Raw genomic sequence first — 23012 nt, 5'->3', positions numbered from 1 at the left:
ATACCTGCAGTCATTCCTCAGACCATTTGGAGACATTTGGAAAGTCATCAGTAGAGCAGCCCAGTGAATAGTAAGGTAATTCTTAAATACCTGAATTACTTCTGTCTGAAAAATTAATCCAGCTTTGTATCAGTGAGTAGTCTTCAGTCCATTCCAAATATGCAGAGCATTACACAGAAAGGTCATCTCATTTCATGGGAGTATTTGCCACATTACAATTTGATTTTGGCCATTTTGGAATAAAATCCTCTTATTTTTCAGTTCTCTATGAAAGAAACACCTGAGGTTTTCCAGTCAGAAAAGCTGCTGCAGGTTATGGCACTTGGATGCTTTTGTCCTTGACTTTGGGGAAGTTTGCTTGATATTCTGGCCCAGATCTGTGGATATTTGGAAACTAATTTCCAGTTCCAACTCAAACTTTGATATTCTAATGAGACAAAATAAAAGCTATTTGTCTGACAGGAGGCAGATCCAAACATTTGAGTAAGATAGACTGGAGTTTTAAATTTAATTTTATTTTTTTAATGTTCTGTAAACTTCTGTTTTCTCTCTTAACTGAAGAGTAACTGTGTTCAGAAATCCTGATGCCTGTGTAGGCAAACATTCAGTGTGTGCTGTGTCCTTGAAGAGGTAAACTAAGCAAGAAAAATCTTACAGATAATAACATGGAAAATAGGGAAGGTCAACTCAAGATGTTTTAGTGACATTATTTTCAAAACTGAGGCATTTTCAGGGTGGTGTTTATATCATAGGTAAACCTGTTAAGGTGCTACAAGCACTTTGGCAGTGCAGCTTGGCACAGAGCAATCTGTGGTGAGAATGTGGTGCAAGAGAAAGCCTCTATCTCAGCAGTAATTAAAAAAAAAAAAGATGTTTTTTGACACTGCTGTTGTTAATGGTCACCTGTGTTGCTTTGTTTCCTCAGCTTTCTCTGCTGGAAGACGCAGGGTTTGGTGGTGTTCTTGTTTACACGGATCCTTGTGACTTGCCAAAGACTGCAGACCTGGCTGACAAAGCTTTTATGGTCTCCTTGAACAGCGGGGGAGATCCATCCACACCTGGTTATGCCAGCATTGGTAAGTACTGGTCAGGGCTTGGTCACTGAATGTGCATTTTCATTCTCTGCAGATTGTAAAAATGGGAGTTGAAACACTAAACCAAATCTTGCTGGAAGGAGAGGCTCTGAGTAAGGAAATACTGTGTAATACAGCATGGCTTAAAGGATGGAATCCAGTCTCAAAAGTGCTTTAAATTCTTGGCACAAAGTCTGCACTCTCAATAGTTTATTGTGTTTTGTATTTGAGTATTCACACACCGGACCATTATTATTACCTGCCTCTTCTTATCCCATGAACAAAAGCCAGGACTGTGAAGTACTGATCCAGTGCTTTCAGAGCTTTTTTCACAGGATCTGTCCCCACTGAAAGAATGAGTCCCTTCATTCTGTCTTCCTCTTTCATAGTATCAGAAATTAAAATATTTGGTCAGTAGGTACAAGTGAAATGTAATTAGATATTTATATTTTTTAAAGTATTAACAGAAAATAATGTTTATGGTATCTGTATGCTACTATCACTTGAATAGGGTGTGTTCATTTAGCCTTGCCCAGATAGACTTGGTTATTAATTATGCTTCTTTTTGAAAGGTAGGAAATACAGAATTGATTTCAAGGAACAACATAGTCTCAAGGGACAACATCATCTTATATAATTTTATGTGGGATGTTTTTGAAGCAATGTTTAACAATAAATAGAAGCAGCAGCATATTTGACTTGTATGTGCTGCTTAAATCTCCATTCTGGCTCTTCAGTGAGTGTGTGTTCTGCTTCTCTGCAGCTTTTTCAGCTTTACAGCCCTTTTTATTATCTAACTATTTGGAAATGTATTAAGCAGCAGTCTATGATTTTGTGACAAGGCTTCATCAAGAATATTTTGTCCGGTTACTGGCTCAGACATCTAAAGTTTGACTTGAATTGGCACTAAATCAACTGAGGCAACATGGAGATACGTCATGCCTAGAATGGCAGAAAATAGAAATATTTGCCTGGTTGTCAAAGAAGGGTGTTAGCTATTCACAGCATGAATGCCTTGACAGCTCAGTGGGAAAGAAATTGCACATTTTCTCAGTGTCTCAGTGTACCTGACCCAGTGTTCTTAAAAGTGCCCTGGGAGCTACAGAGGTAAATATAACACTCTTCAAGCTTTATTCTTGCTCATTTCATGGAGCTATTTGAAAAACAGTTTGTGGTGTCTCTGTCTGGCTGACTCCTTAATGTTTTATTTACCCTACATGAAAAGTAAAGCTAATTAAAACAGATACACCAACATGGAGATGCCACTTCAGTGTTTAAACCTTATGTGTTAGTTTTCTGTCAGTAAATGATCTCATCTGCAGTGTGCATTCCAATCTCCAGTTTGGGAAAGAGAAGCTTAATTACATGGACAATGGTGTTACAAGTGCATTGTTGGTTTCTGGTAGAAGCCTTAGTGTGGCTTGTCTGTGGTTTGAAATCTCTGAGCAACACTCATAGGCAGGAGCAGGTTATCATGCTTAAGATCATTTCTATTTTGATCATTGAATGCCATGATGAGCTGGAAAGAGCTCAAAGGAATACTTGAGAAAACCCCTTTTTTTTATGGTTTTGTCACTGGAAGGTAGATCAGGTAGAAGTAATTCCTGTGTTTCTGATGATGATTTGGCTTCTCTGCAGACTGTGAATTGACTTGCTTAGAGGTAGCTCGTGCCTGGGACAGCCACAAATGCATCTGGAGTGCAGGCTTTTCCCTGGGGGATGCACTTGGATGTGCAGTGGTTAAACTGCCTTGTGTGGGATGAAAGAGCCAGAGATCCCGGGCTGCCCCTTTCACTGTGATTCACAGGGTGTAATAAGCACTACAAGAGATTTTATTGGAAGCTCCTGCCTAAGTTATTGGCATATCTTTGACACCATCTGCACTTCACACTTTGCCAGAGGAACTGTTACTATCACAAGCTCGAGGCTGCTCCTACCAGCATTCTCCCTTTTACTGGGAAATTCCTGGTAGGATGAGTGATCCAAAGCTAGTCTTGTACTTGGTGAATAAAAGGTAGGAAACTTGGATTTTCGTGCTGCTGCCTTTGTTTCTCCTGTTCTTTTAGTCTGAAAACAAATTTCTCAGTGGTATCAGAGTATTGGAATGCTGCAGTATTTTCCTAGAAAAAAAAAAGTCTTCAGGAAATGGTATAATTTACAGATCTTTTCTCAAAGTTGACAACATTTTAAAATGGGATTTATGTAATAGTTCTGAGAGAATTTTGGAGTTCTCATGAGGTTTCAGCTCACATTTTCTGTTTCATGAAGATTAAATGCTGCAGTTCTGCATATGAATCATCTTGAATGTATAGAAATAGCTTGAGGATGGGTTTGAGATGCCAACTACCTACGAGCAGAATGATTTTATTGATCTCTGTTTAACAAAGGGGAAAGTGTAATGATGAGAAAGGGAAGTGAACAGCACTTATTTGAAAGTTTCTGCAGCTCTGTTTCATAATTTAATTCTTCTGTTCTTAAGACTCTTCCAATCCTAAGTCCTATCAGTCCTGAAACAATCATAGAATCCTTTGTGAGCATCATTTCTCTTTGTGATTCTGACTGCTAAAGACAAGTGTCCTTCATTTTAAAAAATCTTTCTTCTGTGTTCCTGTTTTTGAAATGAAATAGATCCAGGGGGTGGAACTCAAAGAAGTAATCATGCAGGATTAAGAAACTTGCTGAGGAAATAAGAGACTTGTGTAGCAAAAATTGTCTTGAAAATAAAGTTTAGAAGAATGCTGTAAAACTTGAGTGCTTCCCCATCTAGTTTTCTTTTTCCATTTTGACTTTTTAACTGCTGCACTTCCTTTCACCCACCTTCGCATGACAGACACATATTAGATTTCTCCATTGCTAGACTTCAGAGCTGTTTCAAATCAAATTTGTTTCCACACAGGAAATGGCTCAGTAAACAAAAATATGGATAGAATCTGTTTGTCAATTCTACTATGTAAATAGAAAAGTGGCATTGTGATAAGCCCTAAGAACCCTGCCCATGAGATAGGGTGCCTCATAATGGAATTCCTATCTGTGCAGAGGGGGAATAGAAATTATTTCATTCAGATGGTATCATAGAAAAGACTGTGAGCTTTTAAATGCTGAAATATAACAGCTGTAAAATACAATCTTGTGGTATCAGCTGGAGTTTGAAGTGTAATGTTGTTTTAGGGAATTGTTATGCAGAGGTTATGACAGTAAGAAAAAAGGGGTGTGTTTGGAAGTCATGCATGATTCAGGTTATGGTTAACAGCTGGTCATGTGAGCCATATCACAGGAATTTGGGTGAAAAAATCAGTGACATGGGAAATGCATGGGAAATGTGACACTGGAAATCCCTGGAATTGTGAATAGTGCACATCATTCAGACAGAAGAATTGACATGAGCATTCCTCAAACACTGCTAATAGGATTTGATCTCAGAGGCAGGGACAAGGAAGGCAAGGAATTGTTAAGGATTTGATCCACTGCAGGCCACAGCTGAGGCCATCAGCAAAGTCAGTGATGCCTCTGGAAGTGTATTTAAGGGACAAGGTAGGGGAGTGCAGCTGAGCCTGGAAAAGGGCAGGGTCACAGTGCTGTTCTAATCTCCTTGGCTCTGTTTCTCACTATCACAATCTGTTTCACCTGGCAGTTGCTGACACTGTTTTGCCCATGGTGGTAACTGATAAGTGATCTCTCTGTCTTTACCCTGATCAGTGATCTTTTCCATCTTACCCTGTGGAATGGGGATGATGAGAGCATGGCTGGGTAGGGTCTGGAACCTGCCAAGGTTTACCCACCACACTGAGTTCAACAAAATTTAAACCCCCAAGATGCATCATAAAAAGCCTGTGGCATTTGCCTCTTTAGAAATGTGCCATTCTTTAATTAAGCTTAGCCAGTTCTACAGCAACCACAGGGAACTGCTGCCCCTGTTTGGAGTGTGGGTAAGTGGTGCTTGCTGGCATGGAAGTGTGTCCCTGTTCATTTTTTAGGCAGCCCTGTGATTCTGGAGGTTTGGTGTGCCCTGCCTGATACCTGAGTTTGTCCTTTCTGTCCTTCACTTCATTATATTTTACTCCTCTGAAGCCAGCAGCTGAGCAGAAGTAAGCTGGAAAATAGAACATTGTGTAATGGTTTTAACCATGCATATGCAGCATATGTTCTAAAATGGTTTGTTATAAATCATCATGACTTTTTACAAGATGTCCTCAGCCCTGGTTTGTCTGTTCTTTTGGAAAACAAAACACAGTCACAATAATATATTTTCTGTGCTTGCCTCTGCGGCTGTGGAAATGATTCTGGGAATATTTTTTTTTCTTTTTTCAAAATTTGTGTTTGCTTTCTGCTAACAGCATTGGATAAATGAAATACAAAGATCATTTGTTGTAACATGACTGTCTACAGTCAGGCTTCTGTGCACTGTGCTTTGGTTTTCCTTGAGGACAGACTGAAGCAAAGGAGAAAGAAAAGCTAAAGTTTGATGTTACAATTTAGGTGTGTGTGTATATGTTTACAGATACTCTTGATCATTTTATTTTGGACTTACTACATAATTTCAGTGGTTGCCATAAAATTGCAGAGTTTATCAGACCAGCTACACTGCTTCATTGGATATACTATGTTATTTTCTGTATGAACAAAAATCAGTGCTAATGCAATAGAGAGGTAAGTCTTTGGAAAATACTGGCCTTTGAACAGTGGATACTGTAGTAACAACAGGTAATAATTTCAGGAGATTTTCAATAATATCTGCAGCACTAGTGGTTCAAGAGGTGTCTAAATCCATGATCTGTCTCTTGAGATTTTTCAGGATATAGTAAAGCAAGTAAGCTTCTGTGTAAGTATCAAATTACATGCTCTGAGATTTTTGGAATAATGGGTTTTAGTTTTTAGTTTTTCCTTCTGTCTGGCTTTCAGTTAGGTTTGCATGTATTTAAAACTGAGAGAATTAGTTGGACATCGAGATTTTTTTAGGCTCACAGGTTTGAGTGTGTGGACCTCTGTACTGCATATCAGATATCGCTTTAACTTCTACTAAGCTGCCAATATTTTTTTCTTGGAAACAAATTTGAGTCAAAAACATTATGATTTTATTAATTAGAGTATTAGAAGAAGAGAGGAGAAATCACTGGCAATGATACTGGAATAGCTTGCTAGCACTGTTTTTATCATTTGACTTTTGCAAATGCCGTCATGAAACATATGGTCAAAACTTTCCTCAGTTTCAAGCACAAAGTTATTAAAAAATTTGAATTTATAAAAGAAATGGAATGTACAAGTGATGAAGACCAGATTATTTGAAAACAACAAATCAGCACTTCCTGTGCTGCAAAATTAGCTCAGTGGAAAACATAATGACTAAACTCTCCCTGATGCCTTATAAGTTGCAGAGGACTTCTCAATGTTTTCAACATTTCAGACTGTTTCAAACTACTACTAAACAGCTGTGACTCACTCCAGAATGTTTTCCAGTGAAGCTGCTTTTTCTCTCATCCAGCAAAAAATAACATTTTAAATGGAGTCCAGATTAGACTTTTGAAGCTACCCAACTCACAAGTGAATTTGGAATATTTGAACCTTTTGTGCAGTCATGATTGCAATGAATTCTGCCATAGCTTTACTGACATACTTCAACCCAGCATAATTTGTGCAAGTGAGCTGATTTATTCTGTGCTCACAAAACAGCAAACATCACTGCATGGCAGTGCACCCAGCTGGTGTCTTGGACCTGCTCCTGCAGAGTCTGGTTGAAATCAGTTGTCTTTGCACAAATTTGGGATGGGAGGCTCCTTTTTATGGACCACATGCTCCGTGGCCACTTCTTTGCTACTTGACACCCTTCTCTGGCATTACTGTGTTTTTTCCTGGTTTTGTAGGCTCCAAAACTCTGATTGTAGTATTATAGTAGAATAACCTCAATGTGCTATGCCTGTCTTTCCTGTGTTTCTAATAGTTGAGTCTGATTATCATCTCCTTCCATTGCAGGTGATATATTATACATTCTAAAAAAAACTATATTAGTCAGAATTTAAGATTCCCTCCAAATAAGACTGTTAAGACAGGGCAGATTTAAAACCTGCTGTTAACTTTTCAATGAAAGGTTAAGTTAAATTAAAACAAATGCTGGGTGGCAAAATGTGCATTTAGTGGTTTATTAGGTGTAATTTAGTTTTGTACACAGACAGGAGATTTTAAAAACACATTAATCTATTTTTAAAATGTTTTAAAAAACTGAATTTTTCTATGTCAAAATTGATAAAAATATAAGGAAGAGGTAAAAGTTATGTGGTCGAACTATTTGACCATTTTGGACCCAACTCTCTGTAAGTTGTGCCTTTTTCTAATTGATTTTGTATGTACAAAGCAAGTTTTTGAAGAAGACTGTGTCTTATTCAAGCATGCTGCTAAGAATACGTGTCAGTGAAAAAGGCATTTCTGGTAGATTATTGTCTATACATAATTATTAATGCTGCTGTAATTGCCAGAAACACGACTGTCTCTAAGTGCAGACTCTGGTCAGATTCAACATTAATTCTGTCCCAAAGGGAAAAATGTCAGAACCAGAATAGATACCCCTCACAGAAAGATTAAGCAGATTTATTTATTTATTTATTTATTTATTTATTTATTTATTTATTTATTTATATGGAATTGTATTTCCTTATAAAGCTTGCCTGCATTTGTAGGTGTCTGTATAGCCATGGTATTTTGGTATTTTGGTATTTTATCCTCCCTCCTGTGCAGAAGTTGGGATCCCACAGTGTAACTCTTACATGTTGCAGCCAGCACCTGCAAGTACACCTGCTCAGTAGCAAGAGCACCATAAAGTCAGCTGCCTGATTGTTTAAGCAATTAAAGATATAATTACTTTTATAATTGAATTTTTTTTCCTAGTGCTGTTTGAATACTGAAATCCAGACTAAACCAAACCATCTTTAACACGACTTGATCTCTGTTCCAGCCCACTGCTTTTCCATAACCAGCAGCTGCATAAAAAAGATAATAGCACCTCTTCCTACTTTCAGACAGGTAGGAACTCCCCCAAAAGAAAACCTAATCATCTTGAAATGGAGATGTGGAAAATATTCCATTGTTGCATAAATGAGTACTATCACATTATATAGTATTCATCTGCAGAGCTCTGAAAGACATGAGTAATTCACTGCAGTTTGGGTTTGGCCAATTTTCCAAAGCATTTTGCTTGCACTTTTCAAGGATAGTTCTGTTGGTGGTTTTTGTTTTGGTTTTTTTGGTTTTTTAGACTTGCGGTGTTTTCCTTTTAGGGAGAGAAAAATGCTCTGCCCAGGTGAACTGGTGTGGAAAGGAAAGAGGAAGGGATTGATTTCAGTGACAGTGTTCTCCAGGGTGTGGGGGATCATGGAGTGCCTGGGATATCCCTGATCCTGGTATCAGTCAAGGGGTTACAGGAGAAATGATTTTGAAAAACCTATGAAACTTTGAGAACTGTTTCAGTTTCAATTAAGAGAAGCATTTGCACAAAGTGTAACTTCCAATACTTCTTATATAGTGATTTTACATGGCTGACAGGTGGGTCTATTGAGTTAATGAAACAAAAAAAAGAATGAAGCCCCTTGGGTTATTTAAAACCTCGTTGATGTCATAGATCTTTTAGAATGATAATATAATGATTTGCATATTTATTTAAAATATTGTGCTATAGGGACCACCCTTTACAAAATATATAATGAACAAATTAGGCAGCTTGTGCTGCCTAACTTGGAGGGAATTTTTTCTTCTTCTAGCAGATGTCAGCTGAAGCTGACACGTGGTGACAGTCTATTCCTCTCTGGTGTAATGCTCATAACAAAGAGACTAAAATTAGAATAGCTGGCTTACTCATGTTTTAAAATGCCGAGGTTTGTTGGGGTTTTTTTCTTGATTTCCAAGCATCAGTGGTCTTTCAGCTAGTTCACTTAGTGATTTCTGCCCAGCCTAGTTTAATCCATGACTGCAAGGGATTTTCAGCACTATTTTGCATACTCTGGGAGACCTGAACCACACATTGCCAAGCCTTTTGCAGTTACAACGTGGGCAGTCATAATTTTTGTATGGTAATTTTTGTATGAAATCCATTTTCCTTACTGTAGTAGTAAATTAGGTGTAAAGGTGAAGTAAAACTAAGAATTAATTCCCTTATTCTGCTCCCTCCCAAAACTGCTGCAATAGATATGACTTTGAGTTTTGCTGGTAAGAGGCAAAATATTTCTCTGGGCCAGTAGTGGAACGTGCTGCTCACTGAAAAATGAGATACAAAGCCTGCCAGGGACTTTCTTGGGGAATGTTTCTAAAGATCCCCTGAAAGGGAATCCAGGCTTTGCAAAGATGGCATGAGTGGAAAATGTCTTGAGTTAACATCAGGTGACTCCTGCAAGGAGAGTTCTATAAATGTTATCTGGGCCATTTCATTAAAGTGTCTTGGGTTGGTTTTTTTTTTTTTTTGTGGTTTTTTTTCTTTTGGTGGTTTTTGTGGTTTTTTTTTTTTTTTTTTTTTTTGGTTTTTTGTTTGTTTGTTTTTTAATGGTTGGAGTGGATGGCATGAAATTCAATAGTACCAAAAAATGTAGGTACTAAATAACTATCTCTGTGTTTGATTAATTTTACTTTGGAGTCATCTTAGGTCATTAGATGCTCTTACCACTTTTTTATATTAGTATTCTGGTTTTGAAGTGAAAGCATTACTTTCTGAGCATCAAGATACTGGAGGAAGTTTCCTGCCTCAAAGAGCAGCTTGGGTGCTGCCTCATACAGCAATAAAAAAAATGAATAAATTCCAAAGCAGAACACAGATGAGGAAGACATGCATGGAGTTTAAGTAGGTGTCATAACTCATGCTTTTTATGTAATTTTTGGTTTTTAATACAACACACCAAAGCCTGGTGAAGAGCTGTGCTGAAAGGACTTAGGCAGGAGCAGTAGTCTGGTCAACAATGTTTTCCAGAAGTTACAGCTTCAGTTTTATTTTTTGAGTTTCTGGCAATTTCATCTTAAACAAAATACATCTGTGTTTCAAGAGTCTGGGTTTATCCTCTGATTTACCCAAAGGACCTGTAATTGTGAACTCTGAAGCCCTAATTTAGGAATCAGTGCTTTAAGATAAGACTTAGGTGCATTTCTCATTTGCTTTGTAAGATGAAAAGTTGAATTGCAAATCTTGTAATAGATTTACAAATCCTAAGGCATATGTAGAAATACTGCAAGAGGCTTAGAAATTGTAACATAAATCTTCATAAAGTAATTTTTAGCTACACAAATCTATACTCATTTCTAAGTTAAAATCTCTGTGATCCTGGCAGAGATCATTCTTGAATTTTAATGTATTTCCTGTTTTGGGGTCAGGTTCTTTCTGCTTTGTTTCTACAGGACTTTTGTTTATTAAAATACTTTGTCTCAATTGCTCCTTCAACTTCATGGAATAAAAAAACTTCAGACAGGAGTTTCCATTCATAGAAGCTGCTACAAAAACTGTTCCCTGATGGTTCCTGTGCAGCAGAAAAGGACAACTGAAACTTGTAGGAAAGTGCTGTGGTTTTGTAGGATGTTCCTCTCCGGGCATGCACATCTCACCATGGGTCGGCTTGTGAACAGAAATCTTCATGTCTTGCCTTGCCTTAAGATGAACAAAATCCCCTCTTTCATTTTCCATTGTTATTTTCTTGTTGAATATTTAAATACTGTGAACACCAGGATTACTGTTGGGTGGGCAGACCCTGGAGCAGCTTGCACAGGCAGTTTCTTTCCCAGAGAAGATTCCCAAAAAGCTGCCCCTGAGCTGCTTCATCTGACCCTGCTTTGAGCAGGTTGGGCTGGCAGCTCTCCAGAGTCCTCTCCAGCCTGAGCTGTGATTCTGTATCAGGGAACACAAATTTTGAATACATTCAGACTGACAGATGTTATTTTTGCTGACATAGGTATTAGGATGAAGTCACAGTGTAAGTGAGCTCTGGATGGCCTAAAAGAACCTGGGAACTGTGACACAAAGTCAGAAACCCCAGAGCTGTTGCACCTTAAAATGCTCTCCCTTAGAGCCCAGCTGGTCAGTGCCCACTGTGTGCAGCACCATGGAAAAGGTGTCTGTGGGACTGGAAGGGTGCAAATTACTGGACTAAATACAAGAAGCACAGCCTGAACTGCACAGTTTTCTCCAAAGCTAAATTCTGACCCAAAATATTAATCAACAGAATGAGATGTTCATTTTAACTAAAACTCAACTACATTTTTTTTCTCTTTTATTTTGGATCAACTATTTTATTGTATTATTTGAATCAACTGTTATTATCAGCTATGCTGTATGATTAATTTCCTGATCTTCACTCTTGATCCATAGTTCCAGGACTTGAGTCTTTGTGAGGATAAAGAAGGAGATGCTTTGTGTGTGTTGGTGCTATGCAGCCATTTAAATTAAAATAGGGGATGCCTTCTGTGACACCTGTTGTAATTGGCAGTGGAAGAAGTGACTGATTTCACCTGCTTTAACATGTCCATCTAATGCAATTACAACAATGGCAAGTGTTCATTTGTGTGCCAATCTAAAGGATAAAAATAGCAGTAATTGTCAGAATGGGAAGAAGCAATGAATGTTTTGTGTGCTTTAACTTTAAAGAGAGGATTGGATGGATGAAATGTGGGTGCTTTTGTTGTTACAGCCTGTACATTGCAGGCATTAAAGAAGATTTTTCACACAGTGCTGTGCAATGAGGAAGATGACAGGATCAAATCTCATTTTAGGGTTTTCATTAAGTGGTTCCTGAGAAATGTGAGAAATACATTAGTCAGTTCTCTGACACACTCTGCAACTCTTAATGATATTGGTTTTTCCCCTTACTTTAAGGAATGGGCTTGAGAGTTCATAAGGAGTTTTTGAGAGTGCTGAAGGAGGCACAGCATCATCTGTTCAGATTCATCACTTGGGTTTTCTGAGATATGGGATTGCTTGTGTATCAATATATATCATTGTGCATGTCAGGATCTGCAGATACACAGATGTTTACAGCTGCTTTCCTTAAACTGGATCTGATAGTCCAGCAAAGCTGAGCTATTATAGCTGAGGCAATGCACTGATATCCCAGTATTTGGGTGTGATAAGAAGGCAGGTATCCTCATATTAATTGGGTTTTACTTGCTGAACATGACTTTGCAATACCCAGATTCCCTGTCTTCCAGCTGGACTCCAGTCACCTACTGCTTGTTCACTGAAGAATTAAATTGTTGGAATTACTGTTTTTTAGTCTCTTAAAAAAACTTCTAAAGGCTAATGGATAACCTACATAGCAAATTGATGTGCATTTTATATATAATTTATCTAGGAAGCTTTGCAAGTAAAGAAAAATCATATTTTGGACATTTATTGACTTTTTCATGTCATTTTTCTGACCATTTTAATGCTTAATTATTGGTTGTTGCATGTTTAAAGAACAAATGTTGATATTTAGAATTCTTGAGCAGAAGAGATATTACTGCTCCTGTTTTCTGAGTTGTGCAGGGAAATGCACAGAGCTAAAATCCCAACTGTAAAGTTGGTTGAAGAGACACACACTGAATTCTGGGTTTATTCATTTTGCCTACTGAAATATTCTGCTTTTCTTTTGCACTCCCTTTGGTTTATTTGCTGTGTGAATGTAAAGACATTAGTGCATTTTAGTGGAAATAATAATAATAAAGTTTTGTGTGATTAATTAAAACAAATTTTTAAAAATTATCTTAAAATAGAGATTTTCCAAACCTGTTTAGACACAATCCTGAGTTGTGTACTTTGGGGAGACCCTGCTTGAGCAGGGAGGTTGGACTAGATGAGTTTGGGTGGATTTTTTCCAACCTCACCATTTCTGTCATTCTTTGAAGATAAATGAGTTCTAAGAAATGTCCTCATGACACAGATATCATTGCAAATTTATTCATTTTAGCTTACTAAAAATATTTATAGAGGAGAGAGGTTTAATATTTTAGTAATTATTATAATAGAAATTGCCTCAAACTCAACCATGTTTTGTATCTGTCATTTGTGATGCTGAATTTAAACTCTTTTTGAAAGTCTTATCCTGCCAGAGGAAAAAAAAAAAAGGAAAAGAATAAAGCAGAGGGAGTAAAAGAAATGAATGTTTAAATAAATCCCCATAAAACATCCAGATACAGACCTGAGGCACTGATGTGTCCTGGACTAGATTTTGATGTGAGCATGTTTCTGTTCCAAATATGAAAACATTGATTTCCCTTTAGCTAAAAGCTGACGGATTTTTTTCACATATCCAGTTTTAAATAAGGTAGAAGAAAGTCTTTGGCCTTAAATTTCAGGGATGAAAAGGATGGTTTATTTTTAGCCTCTACTGAACTGCATTAGTAGAATTTACCAAGCAATATTTGTTATGATTTAAGGCTTGAAGAAGCACTTTTGCAGCTGAATTACCTTCTTGTTCTAACTGTAATTGTACCCATACATTGTATTTCTGACTGGGTGTAGGTGCTAATTTGAGTACTGGAGCCTGTGGTGATTTGAGTGTGAGACCAATTAGAAGCACAAATGGGTAATTAGTGCTCCACTGTGTTTAGGCAGTGTACAGCAATCTCACCTAGTTCTGTTTCAGGTTCTCCCTTCTGTCCTTTGTCTCAGATGCAGAAGTCACTTCTGGAGGGAGTGTACTGGAGGAAATACATATTGCAGCTTCTGATACTGCCTTCTGGTACTGCCTTCCCAATGCTGGTAGATAATGATGCCCCAGTTGTTGTGGAGTGCTTCTTCAAAAGTGCTGATGACTCTTCAGTCCATTGCTCTGATTGAGATGGTGCACATGCAGCATCTTGCATGTGCAATTTGCAAAAGCTCAGCTTTATTCAGTAGATTGTCCTCAGCCAGAGACTGTGGATGTTCTAATTGCAGAGTCTGCCTTGCTCATCCAGAAAAGAAGTTCAGTTCACAGGGCATCTCTGAACTTACTTGAGCTAAAGAGAGGAAGGAAATGCCTGACTCCTGTGGAAGGAAAGCCTCAGTTGTTTCAGAAATGTCAGGGCTGAGAATATCAGGCCAGTGACTTCTATGCCCCATTGATGTGTGCTGTTCTTATGCTTCCATCAGTCATTTCCTTTGAATTATCATCTGGTGTCTTATTTTTGTGTGCATAAAGAAAACAATAATGCTCCCACTGTTAAATACTTGCTATAGATTACATCCTCCCCACCTTTTTTCAGTTCCTTTGTTACATTTTACCCATCTGCTGGAATTTTTAGTCTGGGGGCTTGCAATTGGAACAATAGTCCAGCTGAGACTTTGTGTGTTTGAATAACTGAGCTGTGAATGTACCTCATGCAGGGTATTCACACTGCTTATTCAGGATGAAAACTTATTTATGTGTATGTGAGGCTACAGCAGCCAGTTTTGCTTGGAAAACAGGTATTGTATTATTGGATACTTCTTTTATTTTCATTATTACTATTTAAAAGGTGTCCTTCAAAAACTTGTCCACATATTTTTGAGTTTGCTTAGATTTAATAAAAGAGTAGAGCTAGTGGATGTACTAGCTGCACAGGATACAATTAATACTGGAAATCCTAGATAGTTACTGGAAAACTTGATAATTAATGAGTGCTTTTAAATGCATTTACATTTCAGTCATGACAATGGCACATGTTACAGCATGTCAAGGACATGTGTTTTTCATATATTTGTACCAACATAGTATTGACAACTCGAGTTCTTTTCTTCCTCACTGTAATCTTTGCTGCCCTTTACTACTTTGCTTGAAAGAAAACAAATTGGCTCTTTCAAATCTCTACCCATTCTATCCAGGGAGCTAAATCAAATGTTAATTTTATATTTTTAATTTTATTGCCTTCTGTTAAACTTTTTTTTTAAGGCAAAAATTCCTGCTTTAGAAGGGCAAAGGTGTTTACCAGAAGTCCTTTTAGTTGGTCTGATGTGTTCAAGCCCTTATGTACTCACTGGAAAACTGGGATGCATTTTATAAAAGCCTAAATACTGAAGAGAGAAGTCTTATGCTCCAAATTGACACAAGATTAAATGCTCCTTCTTCCAAATCATGGCTGAAAAAACAACTGTGTTACATATAAAAAGTGTTTGCAAAGGTTATTGTCATATTTCATGAAAAATGAAAAGGCGTAACTTCTTCGTCAACAAAGATTAATTTATGGAGTAAAAAATTTTAGGAAGCACCTGTCATTTCTTTTTTAGGATAAAAATAATGGAGGGGTTCTTAGAACTGGAGATACAGGCTAAAGTTCTGGGCATTTTAAAGTTTTTAGGCCTTTACTGTTGATTTGAGAGTCAGAATTTTGTTGGAATTTTCCACCTCTGAATTGCTGCAAGGTCAAGTTAATAGAGATAAAAAATGTCACATCTGTGTAGCTGGTGCAACAGCATTTCAGAAAATGATTTGAAGTTGGGTGTTTGGGAATTAATTCAATTTGCCAATGCATGTCCACACATCCTTCTCCACTGTCATTACCTCTGCTTATATTATTTTCTCTATTACCATACAGGGCCTGTCTTCCCTTTGGATTAGATACTATTTTCTGTGAATATTTAGTAAAATCCCACTAAAATACAGAGGGAGCTCATTCTTTTCCCTTTGAAGAAGTTGTTGATATATACACTGCAGCAGCTATATTTGATTTTTATTTTTTAGTCTAATGCTCAAGCACTATTTTGTCTACAGCTGACTGGTTTTTGATGCACACATATTTCACCATTAGAAGTGTAAAATATTTTGCACTCCATCCGTCCGTCCATCCATCCATCCATCCATCCATCCATCCATCCATCCATCCATCCATCCATCCATCATCTCTTGGTGGGGCCTGCAGTATTTGCTTCAGTAATTTGTAGGACCTGGCTCATCTCCTTTGGCTCTCGTTAGCAGCCAGGCTGCTCTCTAAATTAGCCTCTCTCTGAGCAAGCAAAAGTCAGGCTGAATGTCTCCCTTCCTTATCCTGCTTTCTTGTTTGTGTTTAAAACTTCTTCCTGTGGCCATTAGGAAGACATGAGGGAGAGCAGGGTCATTTTAGCCTGTCATTATGAACGTTTTGCTGTTTATTGTCCTTTGCTTGGTATTGATTGCAGACTAAGCCCCACAGTTGTTTGAAAGACAATCTTCAGCTGGAAATAGGAGAATTCTCTGTGGAACTGGCCGGCTTTCCCTGCTATTCCTACTACTTTCATCTATATTTGCTTTTATATTCAATGACTATTACTCCTTTTTGTTAGAAATAATACTATTAATACTATCATATCCAAATACACATATTTATTATGAATGAAAAGACATTTTTGTATAGTTAAATGTTTTTTTCTAATGCAAGAATAGTAATTCTTTTGTCAATCTCAGTGAAACTTGTATTTTACACTTGTGCAGAAAATCTCTCTCAGTTTCTTTTTGTAAATTGTATGTTTTTATTTACATATGCTGAACTCAGATGTTGGGGGAAAGGGAATATTATAGCTGATAGTGAGGCTGTACTGGTGTAAGATAAACTCATTCCTTTGCTTTAGGAAGGAGCAGATGCAGAGATCCCCATCTCACATTTTGGGCAGTGTTTGTACACTTTGCCATGTTCCTGTTTAGCCATTGGAACTGGGTTTTTATTAAGAACCCTGCCTATTTATGCTAAGGGTGTATATAGCTCTTGACCACATAAGGAGCAGTGATGGTTTTAGTCTGTAATAATTTTGATGTATGAGAAACATTCCATATCTCCTGGAATTAAAAAATATCAGCAGCATTTGGTATTTTCTATTAATTAATAATTGTGTTAATTAATAAGTGCAGAGTGAATGCTTCAGTGTCTTCTGAGTGTGTGAATTTTAGAACATATTGTCTGATGAAGATCTTGAAAAAACACCAAATGATGTCTGTATTAACTTGTATTTCATTCAAGTCCTTTATATTTCAGTAACATTACTTTGGAAAAAAACCCAGAAAACAGCAACTGTTTGGTAATTCATCCTAATAATGAGCACAGATAACATAGGAAAGTATTTTAGCATTGCACATTAGCACTTGATTGCTTGAAATGCTGCTTCAAAATCACACATAGATTTAGTGTGAGTGATACCAATATGTCACTATGAACAGTACTGCAAAACAATTAACAGCTCCAGCTTTACTCAGTGAAGCTGCCAATTGAAAGCAACCTGAAAAGAAGTCGGATTTTGGAAGTACCAAACATATTTATTGTTGTAATATAATTCACTGTAGTTAATAATTTTAGAGGTATAGTGGAGTTCTTGCCTGACAATCAACCACAGAGTAATTACATACACATGGAGCACCACATAAAGATATTTAACTCAAAGTTTTGAAATATGATTAGCAACTCAGCATCATTTTCAGAAAGTAATTTTTTATGTCCTTTTTTCATTGAAGGTTAAAGTACTTTTTGAAAAGCAACATTCTTTGAAATATTTTAGGCTAAACAACATACTTTCAGTTGTGGTTTTAGTATCTTGACCTGAGAATCTTAATTTGAACATTTCTTCAGTAAGCCATAAGCAGGGGTAAAGTGGCTGCAGTAAAATTTTGATGGTTTCCAGTAATAAATGATCTGATCCTGTGACTGTGAACATACATTCAGGTTAAATGGGTCTTCTAACACAAGATAGTGCAGTAATACCTGGAAAAGAAGCATTAACTGTCTTAATGCATAATAGAATGTTTATATTTGGGGTCAGATGTACAGCAAGAGTTACCTTTTAAATTTATGTGCCATTGAGTCCTTCTGAAGTAAGCAGGAGATGAGTAATTATTGAGAGACTTTGGGTGAAACTGAGGGCCTGACAGCCTCCCAGTAGGAGAACAGAGGGAAAAATCTTCCTGTGAGGTAAATTAGGAAAACATTTCTTATGTGACATGTTAGAAACCATAGCTATTACAGGGAGGCTATGTAATCTTATTCTTATTTATTTAAAGAAAAGTTCCTTCTAAATGGAATGCATGGCAAACAGGAAGGTGACTATTACACACTTTAAGGTAGGTCTGGATGATTTGTCTTTGAAGTGAAATGAATTGGAAACTTGCATTGCTTTTGAAATCTTGAATTCCTTTCCTGCAGGTGCTTATCATTGTAAAAGGTGTGACAACAAATTCTACCATCATTACTTGAATAAAATGCTTTTAAGAGAGCTTTTAGATGAGTCTTTGAACTGGAAAAGGCATAAATATATAGAAACGTCTCTATTGGCAGTATGTTTTCTATTAGCCAGCCTGTCAAATAACTGAGCTTGGCTCAGCTCTGGGCTTTGCTTAAAAACTCATGATTCTAGAGGGTGAAAATCCATCTATTTTAATACAGATTCTAGCTGCAGATCCAGATTCTGCACTGGAAATTCATTGGGTCTTGATTATCATTGATGCTTCTGAATGAATTTTACTAGTATTTGCATTTCAAACAAATACCTCCTGGTTATTAATTGTGGGTGTGTTCCATATAGATTGGCTACATGTGCCAAACTGTGGAATCCTCTGGTGTAGCTTTCACTGTTCTTTTAAAATTTATTCAGACAGGAAGCACCACAGCTGGAAGAATCCTTGGTTTAGAACTTCATGAAGCAACACTTGAGCTAATGAGGGGTTTGTATTTATAGAAGTTGCTCTAAAGAGGCACTCAGAGATTCAGAAATTAGGATTAATTATTTCAGACTCTTGATTATTCAATGGACTATGTGCTTTTCTGATCTGAGGAAATTTCCAGCTGCCTGCTGCCAGTTCTGATTCAGGTAGTTGGCTGTTGCAAGTGTCAAGTTATCTGATCATAGAAAAAATATATAATATATAATAATAAAAATTGAAATAGTTTCTGCTGCAGGGAACAGAGAGGTTTCTGGCAGGTTGTGCAAAAGGTGCCATCTGTGTATCTCAGTGTGTTTGGGGTTAAGAAATGACTTAGGGAGGATGCCCTATAGAATTTCTTAGCTTGCAGGAATTCTTCCCCATCAGTCCTTCAGGAACTGCCCTGGTTATAGCAGTTTCACTGTCTCCTTTGTCTCAATGAATTCCCTTTGGAAATACTTCAGGGGAAGCAGAACCTTTGTCTGCTGAGGTTCCTAATGTAAGTTCCATGCACACTGAATGTGGCCAATACTTGTCAAAAAACCCCCACAAATTGATTCCAAAACCTCTGAGGAGCATTGTGAAAGAAGATTTTAAGAAGTTCTTGATCTAGGTGGAATGACTTTATAATTAACCAACCCTTGGCATGAGATGTGTATCCTTCATAGAACACAATTTGAGTTACAGCTTGAAAAATGTGATTCCATGCAGAGCCTAAAGAGGCTCATCAATATAAAGGACTTCAAGGAAAGGATTGAAAAAAACCCACAACAATAATTGAGTTATATTGGTGGTTACTTATAGAGATTTGTGTTGTGTTGATTTTCTAGGAACAGAAGAAGATAGTTTCATTTTATTATTCAGTTGCCAGAATACAGGGAAGACACACTTATTAGCAAGTTTCCAAGCAGTGGTAGAAAAATACCACATTTCATAGAGGAAACACATTTAAGCTAGAGGTTAACTAGCAAGTTTGAAATATTTACTTACTTAGAGTAGGAGACACAAAAGTATTGCATAAATTTAAAAGAAAGTATAATTAAACCAATTAATCTAAGGTAATACCTTATTCTGCTCAATAAGCTCTGATGGGAAAATTATTAAACAAATTTACATACATAGAAAAAAATCTAATTTTGTCACTAAATTATATAGGTTTACAAATACATGAAGTTTCATCAATACAGGTCTAATACTATCTAATTATTTGTATAACAGCATTCTGTAAGGAAGATAAATAATAGCCTGTAGCAAATTCGTATTAATATATTAAATAATTTGGGTGATTGATTGTTTCAGGTTTCCTTTTTCTGTGTTTTCTCTGAGCCCATTAACACTTACCAGGAGTCTGTGCCACTTTTTCAACTCCTACTCATAAGTAGGATTGGATTTTTGTGATAAATGAATCAAGTTAAGAGGCTGTTTTTTTTTTTAAGTACTTTCTTTAATTTCTGTCAAATCAGTGCAAGCATCAGTCCTTTATGCATATGTGTGTCCACTTATTTAAATGTATTTATCATCTTCTCAGCAGCTGGCTTCCCTCAGCACTGGTGACTGTGACTGTCAGGAAAGTAATGGAATATGTTTCAATATTCCTCAATATTCCCTCTCTGTGCTTCATTCTGAGCTACAGTTTCAGTTCATTTTTAGAGATAATCAGGACTCTGAATTGCTTAACCAGATTAAGCTGAAATTGAAGAAAATTTAATTTTAATTTAAATAGAATTGTAGCAAAGCAATAGCTCACACTTTTTCATGTAGTAAATTTTTGCTTGTTTCACAGCATTAAAGTCCTTTGCCACATAATTATTGTATTGCTCTTTGTGCAAATGCCACAAATGAAGTAAAAGCACGCTAGAAAAGATCAACTCTACTTACAGCCTAAAACAGTATTTTTGCCCTTAGGTCTGTTATTACTTAAATATTAGACTTGTTTACTGCAGTTGAAGTGCAGGCAGTGAAATTGGTGGCCTGATATCGTGTAAAGGAGTACTTGAATTTTTGCCTTATAATGAGCAGTGATGGACAACTCAACTGCAAAGCCACTTCTGTCTCCCTGACTGAAGTGCCCTTATGCACCAGGTTTGAGAATGAAGTGGTGACTGCATGGGAAAATCGTATTTGATCTTTGAGTGGCTTTAAATATTTGTTTCTGAGCAGAAAACAGATACTTGAGGGCAAATTTCAACTTTCTTACAGCACTATTGACAGGAAATAGTTTATTATGAAGCTGCAAATGCTAGTTTGCAGTCTTGCATGAAATACAGTACCTGTGACAATAAAGAACGGTGCTACATGGTGTAGAGGCAATCACAACATGAATCATCTGTCACTTCAGCAAAACAGTGCCAATTGAATTTACAAATGTGGCATCTATTTATTTCTACCAGCACTGAGAAGGAGACTAAATGAAATGGAAGTGATGATTACTTGTGACACATTCCTTTTATGAAAATAACTTCTTTAGCTCATGTTGTTGCAACAGACCATGTGTTCTTTTTATTTGTTTCTTCCAGTGAACCATATTTCTGTATATTTATTGGGGCTTTTACCTATCAATATGATGGAGTTGTGAGCATCTGCTACCTACAGTAGAGCTGTGGTGGTGGCTCACCAGCTTTGTGTGTCCTTGAGTGGCTTCAGGCAAAAAGAGCCATGGAACTGAATTGTGGCAGTAAATAGAGTCAGAACATGGACAACACTGAGGCCTAGATTATCACACATGTTTTGACACAAGTGCTGAATGAACTTTCCAGTAATGATTAAGTGATGTAGGAGGGTGATGTTGTGCCTTTCTCATTCCAAAAAAGTCTTGGTGAGGTTTGTGTTCATACAACAGCACATCAGAACTGTGCTGCCAGGTAAGAGTGATGTGCCCAGACTGTGCTCTCCAGAAACACACCACTGGCTGATGGGGGTTCTCTGGTTCTTGTGCTGTGTGTGTGTGAGCAAACCTGTGTGTTTGCAGGCCATAATAGTCTGTGTAGGCTCTGTACCATCACTCTGCTCTAGTTCACAGAGCTACAGGACCAGATGAGATGGAGGAGACCTCCAGGATCATGGAGTGCAACCTTTGAGGACCCACCATGAGCATTCCCCACCATGTCAGCCAAGCCAGGGCACTGAATGCCATGTCCAGCTGGTGTCAATTCCTGGACACCTCCAGGGATGGTGACCCCACCATCCCCATGGGCAGCCCCTTCCAGGGTCTGACCACCCTTTCAGTGAAGAAATTCCTTCTGATGTCCAATTATTGAACCAGAGGCCTGTATGAGAGGATTTTACCATAATATCCACACACACACACACAAATTATGAGTCCCAGATACTTTGACATTTCAGGTCTATTTCTGCACATCTAACCAGACATGTCAAGTCTTCTTAAAAGATGTGGATACTGTGCATCTTTGATACCTTGAGATCCCATTCTTCAGAGACAGATGTAGACTTTGGGGATGTCAGAGGAGAATAAATTTTAATAGTAAAGTGTTGAAAGGGAGGATATTTATTAGAACTGTCCACATGTATAAAGTTGTTGAGATACCACCACTGCAAATATCTGTAACTCTGATGAATAAATGAAACAAAGAATATTGTGCTTGATACTAACCTTTAGACAAAGCTGGTCCTCTTCTTGGTATTTTGCACATAGTTTGATTTGTGTATCTTCCATGGGCCTGCATGTTTTTAAAGAGTCAAGTCCTCTGCAGTTTCAGCTTGTGAAAACAATTTACTTGCTGCAAACTCTTTGCTAGTACTTACTGTATTTCAGTAGCACACTTTTTATAACAACCTAGAAAATGAGAGCTGTGTTCAGTGGTTTAGCTAAGGTGCAATTGCTATGAAGGGCAAGATTTGCATAGGCATTTCTGTCCTTGTAGATTTTATGTTGTTCTAGGTATCATTTAAATTTCATTAAACGTCAGGGTAACGATCAAAATAAAACCATTGATTTCTTCTCCACTGCTCTTTTGGGATTCTTCTGACCTATGCTCTTTGTAGAAATAGGAAAAAAATAGGGGAATGGATTTCCTGCTGTGGCTGTGACCTGAGTGAGCTCTGCACATTTAACACTGTGGGATGGAACAAAGGATGGTTCCATGTCCTTTGGATCCTGTGGCAAGACCTGAGCTGGGAAGGAAATGTTCATTTCCACCCAGAAAAAAACCTTGACGACACTTTTAAAATTAGTTTTAAGTAACAATTCAAATTACAATATACTTATTTTCTGCTGAATTTTACTAGCTATAATTTGCAATAATCTCCACTGTGTTTGTAGAAATGTTCTTATTATTTAATTTGAAAAATAATCCTAAGTAGCATTTTTTAAAAATATGTGTAGGAATTTATGTTTATCACTGACTCATAATTTAAAACATGGCTC

The 23012-nt window shown here is 37.3% G+C and overlaps 1 protein-coding gene across 2 annotated transcripts in view; it reads left to right on the top strand.

Annotated features, from left to right (window-relative positions):
• The window catches only part of NAALADL2 (N-acetylated alpha-linked acidic dipeptidase like 2), a 405646-nt gene that overhangs the window by 268189 nt on the left and 114445 nt on the right, over positions 1 to 23012 (top strand). For both annotated transcript variants that reach the window (XM_077184127.1, XM_077184126.1), the window contains one exon: positions 926 to 1076. In XM_077184127.1, coding sequence (XP_077040242.1) covers positions 926 to 1076 — 151 coding nt within the window. The remainder of the gene's footprint in view (positions 1 to 925; positions 1077 to 23012) is intronic.

The sequence above is a fragment of the Agelaius phoeniceus genome, chromosome 10 (genome assembly GCF_051311805.1).
Source record: "Agelaius phoeniceus isolate bAgePho1 chromosome 10, bAgePho1.hap1, whole genome shotgun sequence".
NCBI classification, from domain to species: domain Eukaryota; kingdom Metazoa; phylum Chordata; class Aves; order Passeriformes; family Icteridae; genus Agelaius; species Agelaius phoeniceus.
This window is presented reverse-complemented; position numbering and strand designations above follow the sequence as displayed.